Source organism: Cyprinodon tularosa, unplaced genomic scaffold (genome assembly GCF_016077235.1).
Source record: "Cyprinodon tularosa strain WSP-4 unplaced genomic scaffold, ASM1607723v1 ctg45, whole genome shotgun sequence".
NCBI lineage: Eukaryota > Metazoa > Chordata > Actinopteri > Cyprinodontiformes > Cyprinodontidae > Cyprinodon > Cyprinodon tularosa.
In genome coordinates, this window is record NW_024039174.1 from 447,450 (window position 1) to 473,225 (window position 25,776).

Genomic DNA, 25,776 nt, shown 5'->3' on the forward strand with positions numbered 1-25,776 from the left:
ACAAAAACAACCCTTTGGAATGAGATGAACATTTTCCTCATTCATCAAGTAAAAATAACAGGATGAAATCAGAGTTAAAACAGCTTAATCTTTTTAACTCTGTCCAGTAGGTTTGGTTTGTTCAGATAACATGCAAAAATTTCATATATTATATAAAATTATTTGTATCTTAGTTTTTAAATGTATCCTAATAATCAGTCCATTATTTATGGATGATTGTGGGACATTTAAAACAATGCAGATCCTTTGTTTCTCTTATTCAGACAATGAGTCAAAGGCTACCTTGGCCAGACTCACAAGAAGTTTAAATTACTCATATCAGCTAAACTTGATGGGTTTCCCTTTATTTTTAGAGCTTCTAGTTTTGTGAATCACATACTGAGACAGTGCAGATAGCGCTGATAAAAAATTTAAATGGCCTTAAGCATAAAAAACCCTCTTAAACCACCTAAACCACATTCCATTCCCAACACATTTGGGTGTTTTTTCTTATCAAGTTAAGAAATGTCTTAGAAACGTAGCAGCTGTGTTTGGAGCGCGTGAATCTTTGAATCTAATAGACAAAATACCTAAAGTCAGCCAATAAAAATCATCCTTCAGAGCAGCAGGTTATTTACAGTCTAATGATGTAATTCTCTGTAGAGATAACGCAGATGAATCAGAGGAAGTGAGATTTGGGAGGAAAAAAAAGAAACACTTGATATTCACATAAAAATGAAACAGCTGTGTTACACGAAACAGCACCAGGATTTTATCTGACTCCTATTGTTACATTAACACTTATGTTAATAGTGTTATCACAGTTATTTGCTTCAAACCAGAGATCCCAGCTGGGAATGCGATTTATAGGCAACGATGTGTGCAGTCCAGGTTCAATGTTAAACAAACAGGAACTCTCACAACATCCTGCTTTACAGAAGAATAGGACAACGTTTCAGGAGCAAAAAGGACTCTGCAAACACTGTTACACCCAAAACGGTAGGTACACTATGAGGCTGTGCATTTAGGGCAGCAAAGTCTGGAGGAACAGTTGCATCAAGTTAGAGAAAAACAACAACAATTTCATAAAAAAGTGAACTGAAATCTCAGTGTTTGGTCTGATTTGTGTCCTCCAACGGCACGGATGTTTGGGTCTAATGGCATTTATTTGGTCTGAAGCATGATGGTTATTTTCTTTACTTCTTTTCTATAATCTGAGCTCTAATGTTTGGTAATGTTATGAGGCTTTCTTAAAATTTACACTTCTGCAGTATAAGCACAGAGTTTCCATTACCCGATCCATCGCTGAAGCACAGTTTGTCCAACGCATGCTCGAACAGAATAACCTCCGTGTTGGCAATACATTGTTTATTTTTTAACCATTTTATTCTTTTGTCTCTTTTCGGGCAGGGGGTTCCTTTTCAATATTTTTGTATTTGCTTAAATATTGGATATTCTAAAAACAAAAATAAAAAAGCAATACATAAAAAAACACTTAAATAGCCCTTCGAACGTTACTGACTGCTCTGAGCATGTCCCGACGATGACATCACGCAATACAATGGAGACAATGTAAAACTTATCCATTTCTTCCAGAAAAGTCTTCAGTATTTTCTATACGATGTAGTTTAGCATTCTTTAATGTTTTAAGTATATAAATAAGTATTTTCGGTAACGTTATTACATAATTTTCGGCGACCCGAATCGTATTATTCTGTTTGCGCATGCGCAGGTCGGATCATGCTTCAGAGACAGATCGGGTAGTGACAAGCGGCGTTGAAAGGGGATCAGTACTCACTAATGACTGGCAGTTCTCCATCTCATCGTACAGAACCACATCCTTTATAAAAACAGTGATGGCTTTGAGGATGAGGGACACAAACAGATGCATGTGGATGTAGTTTCTTGTGCAGTGGAGCTTCCTGTGGAAAAACACACAAAAAAACTGAATGTTCAAATTTTTTGTCATTGACCTGCATTAGTTTAGACTAGAAATCCAGAAATAGATTATTGGTTAGAAGCATTTGTTTTTGTTTTTCTTATATTTATAAGCCATGAATAAATGTAAGATCATCTGAATCAGCAGAAATATAAAGAAGACAAACTTCTAAGAACCTCTCCAGTGCCGTGCCACTAACATAAATCCTCCTCTCTAAGTGTTTCCAAACAGATGACCTCTCATTAGGCAGACTACTTTCGTTGATTTGTGCAAACCCATCAGGCGAATCATCTGAGCAGGTGGGATGAAACGCCGCACCGCCTCAGCTGGCCGCCTAGGCTCTTCATCTAAGGCTGAATATAAACAGCCAAGGCTCTTGACATCCTGTGTTTCTACTCCAGAGTGCAAGCTATTGGCATTTCATAACCCCATGGAGTAAACACTGGCCTTGTTGTTTAGCCCATCATGTGCAAACAGCACAAATGCAAACTGAGAGGAATGAGCTGCTTGTTAAAAAACCCAGGATCTCAACCATTAAACCTATCAGTGTCACATTGTTTAAATGGAAGTCCAGACAGAGGGTCACTGTGCAGGTCATGGTGAAAACATCATCCAACCCTCTAGGTTTGACTTTAGGCTGTAGCTTGTGGTTTATAGTCACTGATAGTGTTGCAGCGTTAAGAGGAAATATTCAGTTTTGTTCATGACCAAAATTTTAAGACCATAAGTGAGGGTAGAAATGTAGACCAGCTATGCTCTCTCACCACAATGTAAAGCGTCTACATTATACCGGTGGCTGCACACATCCTTCTGCATCCTCCATTAACTAATGATTAACATCCCCAGATAACTGAGCTCTTTCACTTAGGGCAGGAACTTCCACCCTGGAGAGAGCAGGCCCCTTTTTTTCCATCCAAGCACCATGGTCGAACTGATCTTCAGCCTCTGAGGGACCCATCAGAATCCTCTCAGCTATTAAAAGCAGAGACGAAATCTGTCGGTCCCAAAAGTAGACCCGGCCAAGTTTCTCTATAATGAAATCAGATATTCAGTTTATTTCAACATCAACACAAGATGCCCCTAGGTTTTATAGAAATTTGGTTGCTGTAAAACTACTTTTTTTAGAAAGAACATTTTGTATATACAGAGTGTATACAAAACCAAATCCTGTTTTGTATACACTCTGTGTATACAAAATGACAATAAAGTTTGTCTAAGTCTAAGTCTAGAGTAGGTGTTATACCTCCTCCGCCCTGGCTGTGTGCACCCTAACTGCTCAACCCTGTTTCTTAAAACTATAAAATATTTTTTCCCATGGGTAATAATCGATATTATTGCAACAATATATATAAGTTAGACAATTATTAATTTCTACAGTACTACATTTATTTGCACGTTGCACTAAAGTGACCTAACTGCACAGTTTTGCCCCGAAGCAACTACGGAAACCCTACAATTTCTATAAGAAAAAAAATGCATAAAGTGTATTTATCGGATAAACAATGCTTAGGCACATACTCATGCACATCAAAACAGATTTTTGCAAAATCTTTTTAAATGTTTACATTTCAAACAGAGGAAGCTATCTTACAACTGCAAGTAGTGGATCTACGACAAAAAACAACAACTTTAAAGTAAAAAAATAAAAAAACAAATGGATAATTAAATCTCAGCGTTTTCAATTGTTTTTTTCTTCTTTCCTTTTTATTTGACAAAAAGCAACAACAGGAAAAAGTTCTGCTGTGTTGCTTTATGAAATTTCTTTAATAAAATATTGTAGAAAAAAAAAAATAAAAAACACAAACGGTGCCTCTTAATCATTTTTGTTTTAGGCTATAGTTGGGCAGTACCTTTAATATTTTAAAGACTGAACAAAGCCAAACACTGTGTGAAGGAATTTTTTGACAATAATCCTTACCGAAAGAGACACAGTATGAGGATTGCAGCCATCAGAGAAATAAGGGAAACGCTGTGACCGATTGTGTAGCCCACCTTGATGGTACTGTAAAACTCTCCCTGTAAAAACATCATCCATCACATCAGACTCAGGCCAGTCTTTCAGAGATCTTTAAACATTGGTTCACCACATTATGCAAGCGCCAAACTGACCAAATGTCCTTCCACAGTGCTGTTGGGATTGTAGCCGCAGTCCATTATATAGGAGTCCAGGCTGCTTGGGGGCCAGCCATGCACAGTGCAGGTCTTTGACAGATTACCTAAGGCATAGATAGATAAGGATTGAAGGGTTATCATTTCATGCAAATAATGTGTTTTACATTTTTCATTTAAAAGTAAAGCAGGAACCAGGATTCCCGAAAAGGAAATAAACAAATATCCCATTAACTCACTCCTTATTGTGCCACTGTGAAATAAATATGTCTCTGTGGAATACTCCTAAACACTAAAAGGAAAAGGAAAAACCGGCTGAATGGGATCAATTTCCAACTAGCTCTGAGATACAGAGAGAGTTCCCATGTGTATTTGCCTCCATCCGTATGTTAAACAAACACACAAACATCAAGAGGTCAGGCAGTGGTGTTTTCCTTGAGGGTTAGAGGTGACAATTTTGAAGAGAAATAGCTTAAAGACAGAATGTTGTTCCTTAATGAACATATTACACCTTTACAGTTAAGATCTGTGGTCTGAAATACTGGGGAAGAGAAGAAAAGGAATAGAAAATGAGCTTAGGAGAACAGGGGAGATAAGAGGAGCCCTAAAGATTTCTGCAAGTTGGAAAATATTAAGGACAGAAAGGAGAGCAGCAGAAAGGAGATTTAAGCTCACTGGAGAGATTCAAAAATGAGGCATACTGGAAAGGACAGAGCAAAAGTATATGAAAACAAAGGAAAGGAAACTCAAATATGAAAAAAGAAATCTGTAACTGAACAGAAAGATACACAGCAAATTTAACATAAAAATACATAAAAAGGGGCAATCGTCTTAATTTTTTTTATGCATTCTTAATTCATTCAAATATAACTAAGACTGTGGTATTATCTGAAAACATATTAATAGAAGTGTTGCTCTTTAAGGCTCTGCAACGGTTATACAAGTTTCCTGCCAAACCATTAATTAGGACCTCCAAACCAGCAAAATAGATAAAAATATCATAAAAATGTTGCATGATGCATGTTGTTTTTATAATTCAGTTAAAATTTAATTAACTGTTACTTAGTTTAACTCAAGTGTGTCAGATAATGGATGGATGGATGGATGGATGGATGGATGGATGGATGGATGGATGGATGGATGGATGGATGGATGGATGGATGGATGGATGGATGGATGGATGGATGGATGGATGGATGGATGGATGGATGGATGGATGGATGGATAGTTTAACTCATACGTTAATTACATAAATACAAGATTATTATATTGTTTGAAAAATCTTCTAACATTGCTGTTATGGTCTATACCAGGGGTCACCAGTGTGGTGCCTGCGGGCACCGAGGGGCCTTTGAGGACCACATGGGGTGCCTCCAGCAACTTCGTAAAACAGAACAATTCACCAGTAGGCTGAGTTTAAAATTCTAGTTTATTCTGTTGCTATTCTTTTTAAACATTTTTAATCATCTATGGGAATATAAAAAAGAAAATTAGAAATTAAAAACACACAATAAAAATAGTTTAGGTGAATGCTAATTCCTCCAGTTCATTGGTCAGTATTGGTAGTGTCATGGTTTTGGTTCAGTTCATGTTTTATCTGAGTTTTCATTGGTCTTATTTCCATTCTTGTGTTCTAGCTATTTTTGATTGAGTTCTTAGATATTTCCTGTTTGCCCTCTTGTGTCAGTCTCATTTTCTTTAGCTTCCTTCCTGTCTCTGTTCACACCTGCTCTCAATCTGTTAATTAGCCTGGTCTGTTTTTCTCTCCCATTTATTGTCCCTCTGTTCAGTAACTCTTTGCTGGTTTGTCATCATTACTTTGCCCCCTTCTTGTTGTGTGTATTACTGGTTTTCAGCATTTTATTTTTATTTTTTTGTGGATTTATGGTTTTGGACTTTTGCTTATGTTGAACATCATTCTATATTAAGCCTTCAAGAAACCACCTCAAGCTTTTGTGTCTGCATTTGGGTCCTGTCAACCTCCCACCCCCACCTTGACAGGTAGCACATCCTATGACTCAGTACCTGTGAAGTAGCTCTAAGCCTTAAAAAGGTTGGTGACCCCTGGTTTATACATTCATATAGAGTTTGTGGGTTTTAAAGCCGGGCATACACTGTGCGATTTTTTTCAATCGTTGCACCCAGCTGGTGCTCACACTTTACGATTAACCGCAGGGTTTAGTCGTACAGTGTGAGAACAAACGGGGAGATGTTTCTGAGCTTACTACTCACTGGGGCAGCTGCTATGTAGTTTCCTGTGTCAGCTTAGTCATCAAACAGAAAAAGTCAGAAAATTTGGTGCTTCATTTTGCCAGTGAGCTTTAAGGAGATGTTGAATTAATTTTCAGCCCACATTGCCAAATAAACTGATAACTACTTAATCCAGGACTCATACTATGAAGATTTTTGCCTGAAGCCAAAATATAAAACTGTTGGCAATTGGTTTCCGAACCATATCATTTGTCCAGAGAGTTTACTAGTGATCTGCTAGTAACCTTTTACATTCCACCTTCTGCCGTTGCCAACACTGCATGTGTGGTACAGTAATCCGTTGGCACACAGCCAAATGTATTTGTGGCAATAACTGGTGATTTAAAGCATGCCTCACTCTATACTGCACAGCCAATGTTCCAACAGTTTACCAACTGCTGCACCAGAGAAAACAAACTTTGGACTTGTTTTATGCAAATGTCAAGGACTCATCTATCAAGTAAGACCTCCTCTTGAGAAATCAAATCACAGTCTGACTGATCACAGGGAGATTGTTGAAAAGTTCAGAAGAAGAACAGGTTAAATCCTGTTAATATCATAGGAGAAGAAGTGGAGGATTATAAATACCTTGGTGTTCACCTGTACGTCAAACTAGAAGGGACCAAGCAGACTGTACTTCCTAAGGAAGCTTAGGTCCCTTGGTGTTTGCTGCAAGAAGCTACATACATTATCTTCTATAAGCCAATTGTGGAGAGTATGATCTCTTCCTCCTTTATCTGCTGGGGTAATATCATCAGATCAAATGACTTAAAAAAGCTCAACGAGCTAATAAAGGGGGTTGTTTCTGTTCTAGGAACTCCTCTAGAACCTCTGGATATTATTTCACAAAGATGAATCCTTCAGATATAAAAGATCGTTCCTGCCTACAGCTATCAACACCTTCAACACCTCAATGAAAGAAAAAAAAAAACCCTATCAGTTACTACAACATGAAATTACCCTTTGGGATTAATAAAATACTTTTGAATTTCCCTGGATTGAAATAGCCAGGACAAAAATCTAGCCTAAGATAAACTTAACAGAAAATCTAAGCCAGGATGCAGAACTTCATGGAAAAGGAGTCATAACTAAAATATCTGGGTGACATCGTTTTAAGTAGGCTGATACTTATGCTTCTAAAACATCTTTATTTTGGTCTGATACCGTTTTTATAAATAAACTGAAACTTTGCGAATATCATTTGCTTTAAAAAAAACACTAAATCTCTGTGTAATCAATCAATAAACGAACTTCCCTCTTTCCTATTTAAATTACTAAATTTAAGTATTAAATAAACTATAATAAACTAACTTTTTGGTAAAATTTCAAATTTATAGCAATTCACAATCGCATGGTTTGACCAACACATTCAACTCCATTTAACAGTCAATTTAAAAAGTCAGAGTTGATTTTTTTCTTTTTTTTTTACGTATAAATATCTCAATAAGCGTCATCGTCACTTCAGTGTGATAACATACAATGATGAACCTCTGTGCATACAATTAATGGGATGGGTTTACACTTATCCTAGTGTCATAAGCTTGAACTTAAAAAACGACAAATAGTTTCTCAAATTATGCATGTTAAAAATAGTCCTGCTATGCTGATGTTCCTATCCTCTAAGTATGTGCATTCTCTGAGCACCAGTGGCCCGATTCTAGTAGTACATAAACATTGGGGATCAAATTAGCTCTGTCCTTGCTGTACTTTGCTCCTTATTGCAGTTTGGAACTGTCTTCTTAAAGCCAGACATCCAAACTAGGGTAAGTGTATGTCGCTAGAATCTTTTACGCAGATAAGGCAGATTTTCTTTGGGAATGGCACAGAAGGAGAATTAAAGCAGAAGTGTATATGTGCTTCATTTAGAGACAGATTAGAAATAAAAGACAGACATGATAAAGTTCAGAGAAGATATCCCTCCAAGGATCACTGGTAATGAGATACATGGTCCATGTGCTCCTTACTGCCCCTGTTTGATTTGTTGGTTGTTATTGTGAAGATAGAATTTGTCAAGTCCGTCTGGACAGGGAAGCTTAAAGTATCTAGCTGTTTTTCTCATCAGCCTATTATCAGTGATTTGCTCCAGGCCCCTGCAAAATCTTTCCAGAACTAATGAGTGAATGCTCTGCAGTTTCTGTTGCTGTTCTTTCTAATATGGAAATTTTCACTTTTAAATAAAAACTGAAATGAAGAATTCAGTCGGCTATCTGTGAAGTTTCCTCATCTCATTTTGGGATGATAAGGAACGCTGGTGACATTAATCTGATTGCTTCACGTTGCTCTGCACATCAAAATGTTGGACTTCTCTAACATTTCCCAACCATATCACTTTACGCTGCCTCTATTGAATCGAAGCCATGTTGGGAAACGGTTCAGAGTCTAAGAAAGATTTTCGGCATTGACATTGGTCAGCTCACAAATACCTGAGCGGCACACTGCAGAGGAGAATGAGGTTTAGCTACTTCAAACAATATGACAAGACATAAAGAGGGAGATAAGCCCCTGCTGTTTCAGCCAATGCTACCACTGGATTTGGTGTGTTTGAGGGACGTCCAGAAGAATGTTTTCATCATTCCTGAAAAACAGACGCAGAGGATTTTCAGCTCCATACGCGACAATGGAGCCCAAATTAGTTCAAAGTAGTTGTTTGTTTTTTAACCTATCTATTTCTACACCAGTTCTGTCATTGTTATCTGCCCAAATACACCATAGGCACTGGTTACTTCTGGAGGAAAGATGGATGTTAGGGGAATAATATTATCCTCAGCAGCTTTACGGCAAGCAGGTAAAAGCATTGACATCCAGGTACTTTGTCACTGTGAGCCTGGAGAGTAGATTAGACTCCCTTGTCATTAAAGAGATGAATGACTGCGTATTTGCGTTCAACCTACTAGGTAAAGAGTTCATGAGAATGGCAAGCTGTCTTAGCTAAATTTATGACTTGGCCCCTCAATCTCTGTGGCGCCGTGTTTCGTAATGCTTGTTTTTACTGCGTGAGCCTTATAAAAAGAAGGGCTCAGGATGTGTCAATAGCTTCAGTCTTTCCCAACTTTTCCCAACAGTGAAACTGAACTGACCTTTATCCAGTTTTTCAATAATATCTACAAAAATAAAGCATGCGCAGGCATTCATTATGTTCCTGTAAACTCTCAAGGTAAATAAGAACAAACGCACAATGGTGGAATAAGAATATGAAATTTCTTTGCTCCTCCAATACTGATTTATAGAGCTTCAAAAATAGTTCACAATGTACACAATCTAAGATTATTCATCGTCCCCTACTTGTGACTTCCTTTTATAACCTGGGAGCAGAGCATGTTTAGCCAACAGACCTGCACTAATTAGGTGATTTACAGACATCATCTGCAACAAAAGGTCATCTATAGTAATGCTTCTCTCTGTTGAGACCCCTTGCTCTTCCTCCTGTCCTAACGCCATCAGGGCCTAGTTGATCCTCTGATTCTTCGACATGTCTAGTAAACATATATTTCCTTTTAACAGTCTCAAGAAACTGATGCTTTTGAATCTTTCCTTCCATCTTTTCCCTGGAGTGCTGCGTTGGCCTAGGTCACACCAGCTCCCATCTGGGTCAAAGCAAAGCTTCCCACAGAAGCCTGCTTCGCGGAACTGAACTCTTTATAAGCTCATCGTAAATCTTGGGTCTAACCCCATCTCAACCCCCGAAACCTGACGTACAAAACACTGTATTGGATCAAAGCACCAGACAGATGGTTCCTCTGGCTCAAGGTTGAATATATCAATCCGTCTTTTAATCATTTTAGTCGAACCTTGGACAATAGAGAGATACATAACGCTCGGCAATAGACACACATTCGTGCACAGTTGTGTACATTTTGTCACATTATTAATCAATATTAATGAAGTTTAATACAACTCATCATAAAAAAGCAGTGCAGCTTGTGTAAGTTAATGTAAGTTTTATGGATGTTTTTACCAATAAAAGAGTTTGGGAGTATGACATATATTTGCATGCAGATCCTTTTACTCATAAACATCCCTGAATGAAATCTAAGGCAACTAGTTTTTGCAATAAGGTCACTGATTCTTTAACTTGCTTTATAATCAAGACTGGGATGATAAATGAATTCTAACTTCAGAGAATGGTGGATCTGCTGAACAAGTATTTAAATATCATACCATCCTCCTCATATTTTAATCTATATTTCCTTTACTTTTCTCAGTTATGAGCAACCTTTTTTTGTTAGTCTCTTTAGTAAAATATTAAAAAAGTAGATACAAGCTTTTATTTATAACACCAGAAAATGCAAAAAAAGTGTTATTGTTAGGTTTGAAAGAAACATTATTTATAAAGGTAGAGACATGCATAAATTCTTAGAAATAGCTGTGAAAACATCAAGGTATCAAAGCCAAAGTGCAGTGTAGAGTTCAGGCTGGTAAATTATCCTTTTACTAATAGCACAACTCTTTTTATAGATTTAGAAAGCAGTGGTAGCTGTTGTAGAAAAAAAAAATAAAACCTTAAAAAAATTTGTTTTTTTTTTAAAATAACTAAAACATATGGGCAGCCTTTATAAAAGGCAGAGTTTTTCAGTATTCAGTTAAACCTCAATGTTGTTTTTTTTAACATAACATTGAGGTTTAACTGAATACTGAATACAAATGGGTCCTTTAAGTCTTACAGCATAATTAAACCAAAAAGACTTGGTGTGACAATTAGGTACACACTGAGAGATGCTGGGATCTCCTGTGAGAATCGCTTTAGGAAGTACAATCCAATCATCTTACAATTCAGCCAGTAACTTTCCTCACACACTGGTTTAGTTCCTACATAATTAGCATTGCATCACTGCAAGACTCTCATACATTAAAGAAAGACAAACAAACAGCATGTCTCTGATGGTGCTTTGAGAATTGTTTATCTCCTGTCGCTCAGTTGTGCCATATATTGAGATAACAGTGTGTGATCGTGGAGCCAATTTACATCATAAGACCAGTGAGACAATCTCTGCACTCCATATTTCCAGTTTTCGTTTCACATACAGTATAGAGCTTGATAATTTCAATGAAAACTATGCATATTTCTGTCGACTACAGAAAGAAATGCAGATTTAAGCCAAAGCTGTGCATAAAAATTATAAAATATGAGTCCATTTTAGCTTCAAAAAAGCAACACTTCCCCATAAAGAAAAAAACTTGGTGACTGGATTGTCATACTGTAGATACATACCGTTATACATATATCTATCTTTGTATTTACTTGTAGTTGGTAAGCTATGTATGTTTAGTTGTATTTAAACTGGACTATATACATTGAAGGCCTTAGCCATTTAAATGGGTAAATTATATTAGACTCACTGACCATTGAGTGATCAGAAAGAAAACAAAGCACATTGGCATATTTCATTACATGTATCTTTTCTCTCTGAGAAAGGTTCAGATGGGTGTTCTTAAGTGATGACTTAATCAACGTATATGCTGAAACAGAATTAGAAACCTAAATAAAATTAAAAATCAATCCTGTTGTGGCTTTTTTGGGAGTGGTGGCCTAGTGGTTAAGGCATAGATCTTGGAATCCTGAGGTTCTGAGTTCGAGCCCCACTCCCACAGACTTCCACTCTAGGTCTCTGAGCAATACCCTTAACCCCTCACTACTCACACAATGGCAGCCTACTGCTCCCCATGAGGATGGGTTAAATCCCATTGCCCCCCCATATCTGTCAGACCTCCTGCATGTTCCCACCCCCTCCCGTGCTCTTAGATCCTCATCTGCTTTGCACCTGTCTGTCCCCTCCGCCCGTCTCACCACCATGGGGAGCAGAGCATTCAGCCGCTCTGCCCCCCGCCTCTGGAACTCTCTACCACCCCAACTTCGAAATACGGACTCAATTCTCCATTTTAAAATACAACTCAAAACCCATCTGTTCAAGATTGCTTATTCTCTTTAAAAATATCAATTTCACTGTCACAGCCTCTGTATTTTTAAATGTTTTTAAATGTTTTTATAATTATAATTTTTATTTTTTCTGACACTTTTTATGTTTTGTACGGTGACCTTGAGTGTCCAGAAAGGCGCCTTTTTAAATAAAATGTATTATTATTATTATTATAAATACAGAGGCACATTTCTCCATTGTGAGATCATTAAAGTTCAATTATTGCTATTAAATACAAAAACTTCGGATTGCAAACCTTTATTGTCAAAGTTTTAGATCTATATTGTTTCCTGACATTAGAAACAGGAGAATATAAGAACAGCTTTATTGGAGATTTCCAATAAAATATAATTTGTGTTAAAACTGCAAAGTTGTCAAATAAACAGGAAAAGATAGGAGGCTTACATAACATTAGTAATTACCGTATTGATGATGGACATGAATTGTTCTTTTTTAGAATGCTAACTTTAGTTCAGAATGCAGGTCGATCCTTAACTGTGAACTCTACGGACCTAAATTTATTCAGTTTTAAGTGTTTTAGGTATAGACAATTTTGTTTTTTCACAAAACTGTTTTTTATTTTTTTATGTGTGAAATGCCAGTGGACAGCAGTAGATCAAAAGATCCTTTATGCACTGACACATTCTGCATCAGAGCAAACAAAGGTGCACTGATAAGGCTTGGACAAAAAAAGAAGTTAAGCCAATATTTGAAAATGTTTAGTGTCCAATCAAACAAGCCTATATAATCTTTAACAAGGGCAAACTGTCAAAAACCTTAGCCTTTTAAATATTTAAGGATCCTGGCTGACAATGAAAGGTTTAAATTCCTAGCACCATGAGAAAAAGAACAATCATCAGGCAACCAAGTCTTAAAGCTTCATAAAGGGAATATTCATACATTTTTTTAATGTTGAAAAGAAACCTAAAGCATGAAACAAGGTATAATCAAATGTACAATGTTATCAACTACAAAAGCCAGTTAGTCAGACATTGGCAAAGATGCAGTATAAAAGGAGAGGCAGACACCCTCCTGCAAGCTATTTGAGAAAATACAAAATGTTACAGTTTGCATTTCAATTTGTATTTTTTTCTCCATTTTTGTTTTGTGCATTTAGAGTCAAATATAAATAATCTTTTTAAGCCACCAAAATACCAAAAAGACATTGCTGTGCTGCAAAACCTTAACCTTGAAGTAATTAAGAATAAGATGCATTCTTGTAGAGAACTGTTAGTACACCTGGAACTAAGAAGTGACAAGTCTCAGCTAGACATAATATGGCTCCCTAGCTAGGCTTACCTTGTTTAGAAAAATAAAAGATTATGACAACAAGGTACAACAAAATCATATTTCTGAAATCTAATACATTAATAAAAGTTGGCCAAAAGACTACATTCATTATTACAGTTGCGTCATGTTTCTGCCCGTAAATAACTATGCAATGACCGAAAAAGAAATTGATTAACAGATGACCATTGATGTATGATTGGCCGAATTTAGGTGTACAAGCTGACGTATAATTAACTGGCCTGCATAAGATAATGAAAAAAAACAAACACAGATTTTAAGACAGGATTTTTTTTAAAATAGAAATGTTCTAACTTTCGGGACAATATGGTCTGATAAAGAATACATTTATATACATGTTTTATAGAAAGAAGGCAGAGAATGTGAATTAATAACCACATATTATCGCTGAATTCACACACTGCATTTAGTCTGAATTGATAGACTTTAAAAAAAAAAAGTTTTAATTTGCAGAAATAAGTTGACTTGTAAAGAGATATAGAGTTATAAAAAGCAGTTCCCAGGTTTGGTAGTGTGCATCTAAAACAATAGAAAACTGCTTAGAAATCTTTATAGAAATCATGAAGATATCAGGACACTCCAACAAAAGAAATGTCATTTATAAACTGGAGACTTACGAGGAAGAGCATTGCTGGTGAAGTAGAAGAGATACTTGGGGCATGGGATGGTAACCACCTCTCCGACGTCAGCGGCGGGCCAGCATGTGATCTTGTCCCAAGTGATATTGCAGCCTAACCAGAAAAAAGAGGGATAGCAGAGTTGTAGTTTAACACACATCTCTGCAGCTTCTCTACTGTTACCCACTCTTTACTCCATCCAGACAGTGTCTTGTCCACGACCAAAATCTAATAAATTAGCAAAGATTCCCAAAGGAGTAAATCATTATAATCTAATTAAAATCAAAATAACTCCAATTGGGGAAAAAGTTAAAACAATTAAATGCGGTCTGTTTAACATAAGATTGCTTTCCTCTAAAAGTCTACTAGTTAATGACTTGATTTGTGATAATCACATTGACTTGTTTTGCCTTACAGAAACCTGGCTGCAGCAAGAGGATTATGTGAGCATAAATGAGGCAACTCCTTCAAGCTATTTAAATTTTCACATACCCAGAAGTTCTGGGCGAGGAGGAGGAGTAGCAACAATCTTCCAGTCTGACTTACTGATTACTCCCAAAACAGTTAATACCTACAACTCTTTTGAACATTTAACCCTTAATTTCCCTGATCCAAATTTCAAGGCAAGAAAACCTCTTCTTTTTGTAACTTTGTATCGTCCACCAGGTCCTTACTCTGAATTTTTAGATGAGTTTTCAGAGTTCCTTTCTGATTTGGTATTAAATACTGACAGGGTCATCATAGTGGGAGATTTTAACATCCATGCTGACATTGAAGGCGATAGCTTAAGAGCAGCCTTTAATGCTATCTTAGACACTATTGGCTTTGTTCAAAATGTGAATAGTCCCACACATTCTCATTTTCATACTTTGGATCTTGTGCTGACATACGGCATAGAATGTGAAGAAATAACAGTATTTCCTCACAACCCTGTCCTCTCTGACCACTTTCTAATAACCTTTAGGATTACTTTAACAGAGTTCTCCTCCCCCAAAAGAAGGTTCAATTTTAGTAGATCTTTATCAGATAGTGCAGTTATAAATTTTAAAGAATCTGCTTCACTTTCTCTCTCCTCTGTGTCGCTGAGCAGTGCTGCAGAGTGCAAAAGCATAGCTTATTCCCCTTCACAGGTTGATGATTTTGTTGATGGGGTTGCTAGTTCTCTGCGTATTGCCTTAGACAACGCAGCTCCTTTGAAAATGAAAACCGTTAAAAATAGAAAGCTTGCTCCTTGGTTTAATGCAGAGCTGCGTACTTTGAAGCAAAATGCTAGGAAACTGGAGAGAAAATATCGCTCCACAGGCCTGCGGGAGTCCTTCCTAGTCTGGAAAAATGGTTTAATGCTGTATAAGAGGACCCTTTGTAAAGCAAGAGCAGCATACTTCTCCTCATTAATAGAGAAGATTAAGAATAATCCTAGATTTCTTTTTAATACAGTTGCCAAACTCACCCAGAGCCATAGCTCTGTTGAACCGTCCATTCCACCTGCTCTTAGCAGCAATGATTTTATGGGATTCTTTATAAATAAGATTGATCTTATTAAAAATAAAATCATAAGCACTCCTCTATCCGCGATTGTACCTGAGGTAGTCATGGAATCTGAACCGGGTTTAGACTGCTTTGATCCAGTTGAACTTTCTGAATTAGCAAAATTATTGTCTTCATCTAAGCCTTCAACTTGTATGTTAGATCCAGTTCCAACCAGGTTATTTAAGGAGGTATTCCCTTTGATCTCCTCCTCCATTTTAGATGTGATTAATCTATCTCTGTTACAGGGATATGTACCTAAAGCTTTTAAGGTTGCTGTAATTAAACCTCTGCTTAAGAAACCGTCTCTTGTCCCAGATGACTTGGTCAATTATAGACCTATATCCAATCTTCCTTTCTTATCCAAAATTCTTGAGAAAGTAGTTGCCAAACAAGTTTGCGATCACTTACACCATAATGAACTTTTTGAAGAGTTTCAGTCTGGCTTTAGAGCTCATCATAGCACTGAAACAGCTCTGGTGAAAGTCACTAATGATATTCTCATGGCCTCAGATAATGGACTTGTATCTGTGCTCTTCCTGTTGGATCTTAGTGCTGCATTTGATACAGTTGACCATAATATTCTTTTAGAAAGACTTGAATATTTTGTTGGAATTAAAGGAACAGCACTAGACTGGTTTAAATCTTATCTATCTGATCGAATTCAGTTTGTTCATGTTAATGATAGATCTTCAACACGCTCAAAGGTTACCTGTGGAGTACCACAGGGATCAGTGCTAGGACCAATTCTCTTTACTTTATACATGCTCCCAATTGGTAGAGTTATTAGACAGCATGGGATTAATTTCCACTGTTATGCTGATGATACCCAGCTATATCTGGCTATAAATCCAGATGAAGCTAACCCATTACATAGATTACAGGCATGTCTTGAAGACATAAAAACCTGGATGACTCTTAACTTTCTGCTTCTGAATGCAGATAAAACAGAAGTTATAGTCTTTGGACCAGAGTCTCTGAAAAAGAAACTGATTAGCCAGTCACTTCATTTGGATAGGATTAAACTGATTTCAGATAATAAAGTAAAAAATCTTGGTGTTATTTTTGATCAGGACCTGTCATTTAAATCCCATATCAAAGAGGTTTCTAGAATTTCCTTCTTTCATCTGAGGAACATTGCAAAAATTAGAAATATCCTGTCCAGGGGTGATGCTGAGAAACTAGTCCATATATTTGTTACTTCAAGGCTGGACTATTGTAATTCTTTACTATCAGGTAGTCCACAAACTGTAGTTAAAAGCCTTCAGCTGATCCAAAATGCTGCAGCCAGAGTTCTAATGAAAATTAAAAAGAGAGATCATATCTCGCCTATCCTGGCTTCTCTTCATTGGCTTCCTGTTAAATCAAGAATAGAATTTAAAATCCTCCTTCTCACATATAAAGCCTTAAATGGCCAAGCTCCATCTTATATCAGAGATCTGATTGTTCCTTATGTTCCTAACAGAGCACTTCGCTCTCAATCTGCAGGTTTACTAGTGGTTCCTAGAATTTCTAAAAGTAGAATGGGAGGCAGGTCTTTTAGTTATCAGGCTCCTCTCCTTTGGAACCAACTACCAGTTTTAGTCCGTGAGGCAGACACCCTGTCTACTTTTAAGGCTAGACTTAAAACTTTCCTTTTTGATAACGCTTATAGTTAGAGTGGCTCAGGTTATCCTGAGCTATCTCTATAGTTATGCTGCTATAGGCTTAGACTTTTGGAGGACATAGGGACCCCCATTTCATCATTCTGCTTCATTCTCTCTCTGTTCTCCTAACTGCAGAATCTGTTAGTTCAATCTCTAACCTTCTGCTCTCTCTGCTTTTCCTCAGAGTAGCTTTGCCTCGTCTGTTCCTGTTTGGCTGTGACGTCATCCTGGAAAGAAACATCAGCTGTGCTGCTTCCATCAACACCCTTGTTTATAGATGTTGGAGATCGGCCTGTTTTCCAGTGTGGTCCTGTTTCTCTGACCGTGACTGGCTGGATGTGCTCTCTTCGTCCTCTGGCATGGGAGCTGCCTTGGAGCTTGTCTGCCTGGCTGTGTGTTTCCTGGACGGGGCCGCCTTTTACAGCTGCTTTTTGTATCTCTGCTTCTGTCTCCTTGAACCCCAGTCGGCCTCGGCAGATGGCCGCTCACACTGAGCCTGGTTCTGCTGGAGGTTTCTTCCTGTTAAAAGGGAGTTTTTCCTCTCCACTGTCGCTACAAGCATGCTTAGTGTGAGGGATTGTATTTGAGTCGATGCAATCAACTGGTTTTCCTTAGATAGAAAACTTTGTATCAATTTGACTGTATGATCTGGTTGAACTGTAAAGTGCCTTGAGATGACATGTGTTGTGAATTTGGCGCTATATAAATAAACTGAATTGAATTGAATTGAATTAAGAGATAAAGTAATAAAGGTGATGCACAATCAAAAGATGAAAAAACTGTAAATCCAAATCAGTCTTTGCAAGATGAAGCAGAACTTTACATTTAAATCTCCTCTGTGACAAACAGCAGCCTGATGAAGCTCTAGATTGTGTTTCCATGGCAGTCAGAAAGCGTAACCTCCTGTCAGCGATCACTACAAACCTGGGTCCATAACCCAAGGTAACAGGCTGCCACCATGACTATTCAAACAGATTCACGGCTTTCATCACTCACTGCTGTTTGAATTCAACACATGACTCTAACTTTCCACAGTGTGGATGCAGAATCAGGTCACAGCACCATCCACATCCACACCTGCTCAATAATCTATCAAAACAAAAGCTCACAGGAACCAGCCACGCTCCGACCTAATGGAACTTATACGCAGCAAATGATAGCTAATTTAAAACTGTAATGGGAGTTAAATGACCATTGCAGGGTGTGAAAAAAAAAAACATAACATCTCTGTAATATTTCTGCCGCCAAGAAAAAGCAATGACTTGGAGCAAAATCATAAATGAGTAAAATAAAATGCCGGGCTGTGTGCTTCAGGTACAGAGTGCCATACTTCAGCACATTTAATTAAGAACCAATCAAGAACAAAACAGCAGATAACCAAAGTAAGGTTTATTCTTGCACATTTATCATTGATTACTTTCTTCTTTTATTAGATTATGTAAATGTATGTGCTGGTCCTGATCGATTTGTTTTGCTTTCAAAGGAGGGCTTTCTTCGCTCACAGTGAGAGGGAATTGTACTGCATGTTGATTTCCAGACAGAGGCAGGTAGAGTATTCAACAAGGATACTTTTTTTCAAATTTTTACTATACTAAATCTAAAAGGTAGCATTTAAAGAAATTACTCAAGAAAGAGTATAAAATTATTCTACTCAAGCACTGAATGACTAATCTACTTACAGTATTATATTTTACAAAACGGTGGCAAACTGAACCAAATATTTAAAGGCATTGTGGAGGATTTTCATGAATTTTATAAAACACCCGCACTCTCCATTTAAAAAAATGTATGTGAGAGTGTGGACGAGCCCATTTCTCCTGGTGCACGCTGTTTAAAAGCTGTTGTGTGCATCCCTCATACAAGTTTACTTTCCAAAAGAAGATTTGCATTTTTCCACTATGTCAGACTCACCACCGGTCAGTGAAAATGGGGAGGAGCACGTAGGACGACCTTATGTAAACATATCACAAGAATGATTGACAGTTAGGAGGACCACTAATTTTGATGATCCACCCAGAAAAACAAAATCCTCCACTATACCTTTAAGTGATAGAATAAGTACCGTAATAACATAATTATATATTCATGTGGAATTAAAACTAAACAAAATGCACTTTTTGAGTTAAAATGTTTGATATCAATAGCAAGAGTAAGTAAGAATAGGTTGAATTACAGTTTACTGTATTTTTTACTTAACCTCCAAATGACACGGCGGACTCAGCAGATGCAAAATAACGTTTTACTTTTAAGAATGGGTACAAAAAAGAAAAAACTGTGTCTCTCGATGGTGCATTCTTGTTTACAACAGTAAACAAGAGTAGCCAGATATTTTAGCCAATTTTTTTACTCAAGTAAAAGTAATAAGTACAATGCTTTAAAACTACTCCTTAAAGTTATTTTTTTTAAGTTCCTCAAGTAAATGTAACTAGTTACCACCCACCCTTGGGTCTAGAAACCTATTCCCTTTCACTTTTCAACATTTTGACACTAACACAAACTTTGATGGGTTTAGTGTAATTTCATCTTCAGGCCACGACTCTGTGTTTTACAAAACTAGTTGTTGTTGTTTAAGCTGCAGATTTTCAAGGGATTTCTTTACCACCTCAAACATTCAGGTCATTCTTTCCAAAGCAGCTCAGGTTATGTCATGACAGGATAGAGAGCGTTTTAAATATCACTCTTCTGACAGAATTTAGCTGGAGTTAGTTAGACCTGGACTTTGACTAGGCCATTTTAACACATGCATGTACTGTCAGCTAACCAGGGGGAAAGTGAACACTTTTGCTCTGTCCTCCTGGATTAAAATTCACTGTGGCCACCAAAGCTGCATGGAAATTTGAGATATGATCACATTTTCCTTAAAAGAGATTCAAAAATATTTGCTTGTTCTTTTTAAAGAACTGCAATTTATGTATGTGGTTAGGTCTTGGGTGAAAAACAAAAGTCTAGGGATAAATGCAACGACAAATAAAACATTTCAGATAGAGAATCCTGCTTTTTTTCTTACTTCCTATTGATGGAAATAGGAAAAAAAAAAACACGACTAATATAACTGAGTCTGCATGCTGGTATAATTTTTGCCGCAGTTGAAGCGAGAAGGTCCTTCAATCCCAGCTGGGGCCTTTCAACATGGAGTTTTAATGTTCCCTGGCTTCCTCCCACAGATAAAAATCAGAAATGTTGGTCAAATGTGTGTGTCTGTATGTCTTTGAGTTGCTCTTTTTGTGGACTGGTGTCCTTTTAAGCCGGGCTTACACTGTGCAATTTTTTTGCCCTTTTCAGCCGACTTTCCAGTCGTCCAAACACTTTTCGATCGTCTCGACTTTCAGCCTGATCATGCATCGTGTAGTATACGGGGGTGACGAGGGGCGATTCGCCTCTCACAACCCCCCCGATCAGGAATCGTGACATCAATTGACAGACTGTAGTAGCCAAGTTTGCTCGGCCATGTCTTTGTCCAAATACGTCATCGCCTTTTCTTTACAGGGCTTTCAGCACAGAAAATAGCACAAATTGCCAAGACAGCGTGTTTCACTCTGGTGAGCTTCACATTCTTCTTCTACTCGTTTGGCTTCCAGGATAGACGAGTCTAAGTAGCACCATCTCACTGTGGAGCTGAAACCGATTTGGTTTTTAAACATACAGTGTGAGCAGGTAGATCGCATCAGAGGGTTTTGTCGTACAGTGTGAGCTGTAGCTGTGTGCAACAATTAAAAAAATCGCACAGCTTTAAAGCTGAAGTCTGTAAGTTTTTAAAAATCACTTTTTTGTCATATTGGCTAAAACTGTCCCTATGCCCAGACAGCAGTACATGTGATATGTAACCTGTGAAAAAAACTGCTTCAATTGGTACCGCCTACTGCCTGTATTTCAATCTGGAAAGAATAATTCGGGACGAGTCAAAACAACCAATCACAGCCAGAGGAGCGTCTGATGGAGTGTCAATCACAGCTCACACACGCAGAATCCCCCCACCCCCCTTCTGGTCGCATGCGGTAGCCGCGCAGATGCTGTGAGAGGGGTGGAGCTTGGAGGTAGGGCATGAGTGAAGCAGAGAGGGTGGGGGAGTGGAGTGAAACCTGTTTTTCTTCAAATTTTCAGTCGAAGTCTGCTCTCTCCTCAATGTTACAGACTGCAGCTTTAAAGGTAGAACGGGCTGTTGTTCAACCACCGATATAGATTGATCAGACACTGAATGAGACTGGTAAGCAATGGAAAGATGGAACATCAGTGTTGTCCTGTTGCATAAAACCTTCAAGAAAGACTGAAGATTAACTATTTAAACTAGTCAGTTTTATCATCCTCAAATTCCTAAACTCATTATTGTGGTTCTGGCTGTATGTTAAGGATCACAGGTCTGCTGGAAGATAACCTGTCCTCCTGTGGATCCCTACGGCTGCTCCAGAGTTACCTACCTAACCTATAGTTTTAGATGCTTTGCTGATTAGTTGACTCCTTTTCTGGATGATCAAGTGAAGGTTTGAGATCATAAGATCTTCATAGGCTGAGAAATTGTTTTATAGTCTAACCACGCTTTATCTTTCTCCCTGACCTACATGAAGTGTTTATTGGTCTTTACAATGCTGTTTTTCCACTGAAAACCTCTGATGTGCACTGTATTTGCTATTTAGGCTTCCGATTTATAACTTTGTGTATAGAGTAAATTAGCAGGTTATCGTGAATGATTGTGAAAACTAATCATCCTTTATCTCAGTAATGGAAAGTGGAGAGAATATATAAGAAAAAAAAATGGAATGTTTTGGGGTGTTACTTTGTGCCACATAAAATACATAAAATTTAGAGTTTCAAAGGGACCAAAAGCTTAAAATCTCAAGAGCTATGAATACTTGTGGGAGGCTTCTAAAAGTAAAAGGTAGTTGTGATTGTGCATGCATGATTAGAGTCTAAAATGAGGAGGAACAACTGTGTTCAACCACGCAGGTTATAATGTAAAGCCAGGGGGCGTTTGAACAGCTTCTTTTGTGCTTTTTGTGTCAATAATAACCCAGTTTTGTGATGCACAAAGCATAATGAGAAGAAATGGTGGCAACCACCAAAATAATGTGATGCACATCAAATTACGCACAAAGCCCACATACCTGTCGTATTGTTCTCGATCTGAGTGTGGCACAAGGCTTGCTCCTTCTCTATTTCCAGAATTAGGTCACACATCGGACTCTGTGCTGAATACACCTGGGGACACAACATATCACATCATTTTGCATTTTCTGCTCAGTACTATACAATTTAAGGCAGCAAGATATCTTCAATTGATTTGCAAAACCCTAATTCATAATTTACATAATTAGCTCTATCTACACCCCCATCTCTGTAAATGAAAAACAGCCCTGCAGCATAACGCCGCTAACACCATGTTTCACCATATTTATGGCGTATGGTTTATGGGCCCTCATATATATATATACTATTTTTTTAGTGCACATTGACTTTTGCATTTAGAAATGAAAGTGTACTAAGTGTATTTCAACATTTTCAGATTTTTGCAGAGAAAGATTAATTTTAGTTCATCCTGATAAAATTCAATGAAGTGTGACAAAATTGTAAAAGAATTTAAGGGGTATGATTGCTTTTCGCAAGGCTTTTGTAAGTTTGATGATTAGACGCAATCTCTGAAGTTGACAAATTGTAAAATCTTTTCAAAAGAGAAAGCAATAGTCCAGTTACTTGATAAAAACGCAAGATACTGACTGGTTGCTTTGTTTAATAGCAGGATTACAGGAATTTAAGGAAGTTTTCCACGACATAATTTCCATAGATAAGGAAAACCCCACTGGCTTTTTTTTCTTGACAAGGAGAAATATTTGCATGTGTCTTTTATTACATAAGACCAACACAATTTGACCCAGTTGGTGAGCTGGGCTGGTTTGTGTCCGTAGAGTATAATTATTTTTTCTAAAAAGCAAACCTGTCATTTTTCTGGGTTACTCAATGATACAATGATTGATTGTTTTAGCATCAAATACAGCTGGATCAGTGAAAATATGGGATATTTACAATCATTTCTAAAAAATAAGATTTTCGCTTCAGCTTTGCATGTCATTGTCCACATATTGATATATGAAGAGACGAAATAAGTAACTTTAAGTATTTTTTTTAAACAGAGTAGTGACAGAGTAAAAGCCAGCTGCATACATATGCGTGCCACATTCTTTTTCCAAATTGTGAAGAAAAACATTCAAGGTCTGAATTTTGTTTTTTTGCAGGGCAGCTTGTTGCAAAACAATGTATTTAAGGCTGTTAGGGTAAAAAGAGCTGCATACAAATCAATGCCAGATTTTTCATATTTTTATTTTAAAGATGTAAGGGCTGTACGTACTCAAAGACATGAATGAGCTGATTTCCCTATAGGGCTTCTCTCTATTTTGGGGTTTCAGTGTTCAGGGGGATTTAATTCAAATGCACAAAACAGATTATTATTGTAAAGGTTTCAAAGAGTGTGCATACTTTGCTCCATATAAGTATTTTACATGATCCCAAAGATGTATTACTCCTACCTTGCTGGATGAGTTTTTTTTTTTTTTTTTTTTGTCTTTGTGTTTTATTCAGACTGGTGCATAAGGTGACTCACTGCCTTAGGTGACAGTTACACATTTTCCTTCCTCCTGGGGTAAAGGAGTTTCTTTTCTTGTATTTCCTAGAGATATAATTTGGTAATAGAGCATGCTGAAAGGTGATGGATCAGAGCTCCCTTTTAGTTGTGCAAGTTGTGAGGAGGAAGAGGAGGAGGATCTCACCTTTAAAAATACCCTGCTTTAATTTATTTATATCCAAGGAGATGAAACACTCTTTTTGCGCACAAATCTGTTACTCACAGAGACAAGACCCCCAAATGAATTCCAGCATGATTCATAAAACTTGTAAAACACACAGCTCAGTGGATGGAAGGCATGAAAGATCAGAGGAGAGAGACAAAGAAGGCTGTAACCATGGTGTCCGGCTTGGTGATTTTTCTCTGTCACCATCGCTGGTGATAAAACAAAAACTTAAATACACACCTCCCTAAAGCTTGTTGCCAAAATCCACTGAAAATAGAGCACTTTGTGACAAATTAGAAGTAAAAATAGATGTACTAAGATAAAATATAAAATATTTTATCCTATAAACAGATGATAAAATATGGTAAATTCGTCATTTCTCGGATACACGTGGATCAGTGCGTAAATTCAGATGATCCCGGGAGCAGTTTGGTGCGTCCTGCCTCCAACCACACTTTGGAGAGCATCTCAGACAGCTGATTAGTTAGGATTTACAACTACAACATTTACAAGGTCAGGCTGACATCGCCCAAATTAGCCAGCCAATGGAAGCGCACTTTAAAACAATAAAACCAGCGAAAAGTTGCCATGAGAAAACTCAGGGAGGCAAATACTCACAGGTTCCAGCAACATGCAGGGCAAAAATAGGCAAATACCTCTGGAGAACATAATCCTCTAAATCAACAGGGGGATTAAGGGTTAGGATGTTTAAAAAACTGATGTGAAAAGAGGTCTTCAGAAAGCAGCGATGATCTCAGGCAGGTCTGCTGCGCTGACTCTGTGCGCCCTGCGCTCCGGATGGAGAGAGCAGCTCCGCGCCAGAAGTCCTCCTCCTCCCACACCTCCTTTCCTCCTCCTACTATCCCCCCACCCAGGCTTTACCTTCATCGGTCCTCAGTCAGCCTAGATCATCAATTAATAACGGTGCGCAAAAAATAGAAAAAATAACTAGAAACAAATTTAAAGACAGACGTGTCACGTCTTTTTTAAAAGAAGATACATAGTGTTAAAATACTTAGATTACAATAAAGGCAATAAAGTACTATTTTGGATTTAAGTGGATCCTAGTTTTTTGGGTATCTTTGGGTTTTTTGTACACTGGGTCTTTAATTCAATTCACATCAGTTTTTTTCTAAAGCGCCAATTCACAGCACATGTAATCTCAAGACACTTTACTGTTCACTGGATCATACAGTCAAATTATTTAAAGGTTTTCTATCTAGGCAATCCCTCACACTAAGCATGCTTGTAGCGACAGTGGAGAGGAAAAACTCCCTTTTAACAGGAAGAAACCTCCAGCAGAACCAGGCTCAGTGTGAGTGACCATCTGCTAAGGCCGACTGGGATTCAAGGAGACAGAAGCAGAGATACAAAAAGCAACTGTAAAAGGCGGCCCCATCCAGGAAAAAGAGCATAAATGGAACCCTAGACTGTCATTGCCTAAACACTGCCAGTGATGAACCCCCTTTGGCAAGTGGTAAAAATCAGCCTTTCTAAAAAAAAAAAGAAAAAAGGTTTGTTTTCTTCTCTGCCAGCGTCACCCTCTCTGATGCATACACTAGTTAAGGAGACTGATGTGAGGAAAATATGCGTCATCATAAGCAAAGCAACAGCATGGATATGGGTCTCCATGATTAGAATTTCTACAAAACCAGCTCCTCACTGCAATCACAGCAAGGTAAACTGTGAGCTACAATCTTATTTTTCTAA

The 25,776-nt window shown here is 37.7% G+C and overlaps 1 protein-coding gene across 2 annotated transcripts in view; it reads right to left on the reverse strand.

Moving 5' to 3' along the window:
• The window catches only part of LOC119793316 (vasoactive intestinal polypeptide receptor-like), a 37,007-nt gene extending 12,151 nt beyond the window's left edge, over nucleotides 1-24,856 (reverse strand). For both annotated transcript variants that reach the window (XM_038300440.1, XM_038300438.1), the window contains exons 1-6: nucleotides 24,685-24,856; nucleotides 22,390-22,483; nucleotides 14,118-14,231; nucleotides 4,028-4,134; nucleotides 3,837-3,934; nucleotides 1,778-1,901 (exon numbers count right to left, since the gene is read on the reverse strand). In XM_038300440.1, coding sequence (XP_038156368.1) covers nucleotides 1,778-1,901; nucleotides 3,837-3,934; nucleotides 4,028-4,134; nucleotides 14,118-14,231; nucleotides 22,390-22,483; nucleotides 24,685-24,735 — 588 coding nt within the window. In that variant the 5' untranslated portion in view covers nucleotides 24,736-24,856. The remainder of the gene's footprint in view (nucleotides 1-1,777; nucleotides 1,902-3,836; nucleotides 3,935-4,027; nucleotides 4,135-14,117; nucleotides 14,232-22,389; nucleotides 22,484-24,684) is intronic.
• Nucleotides 24,857-25,776: the final 920 nt, after the last annotated feature.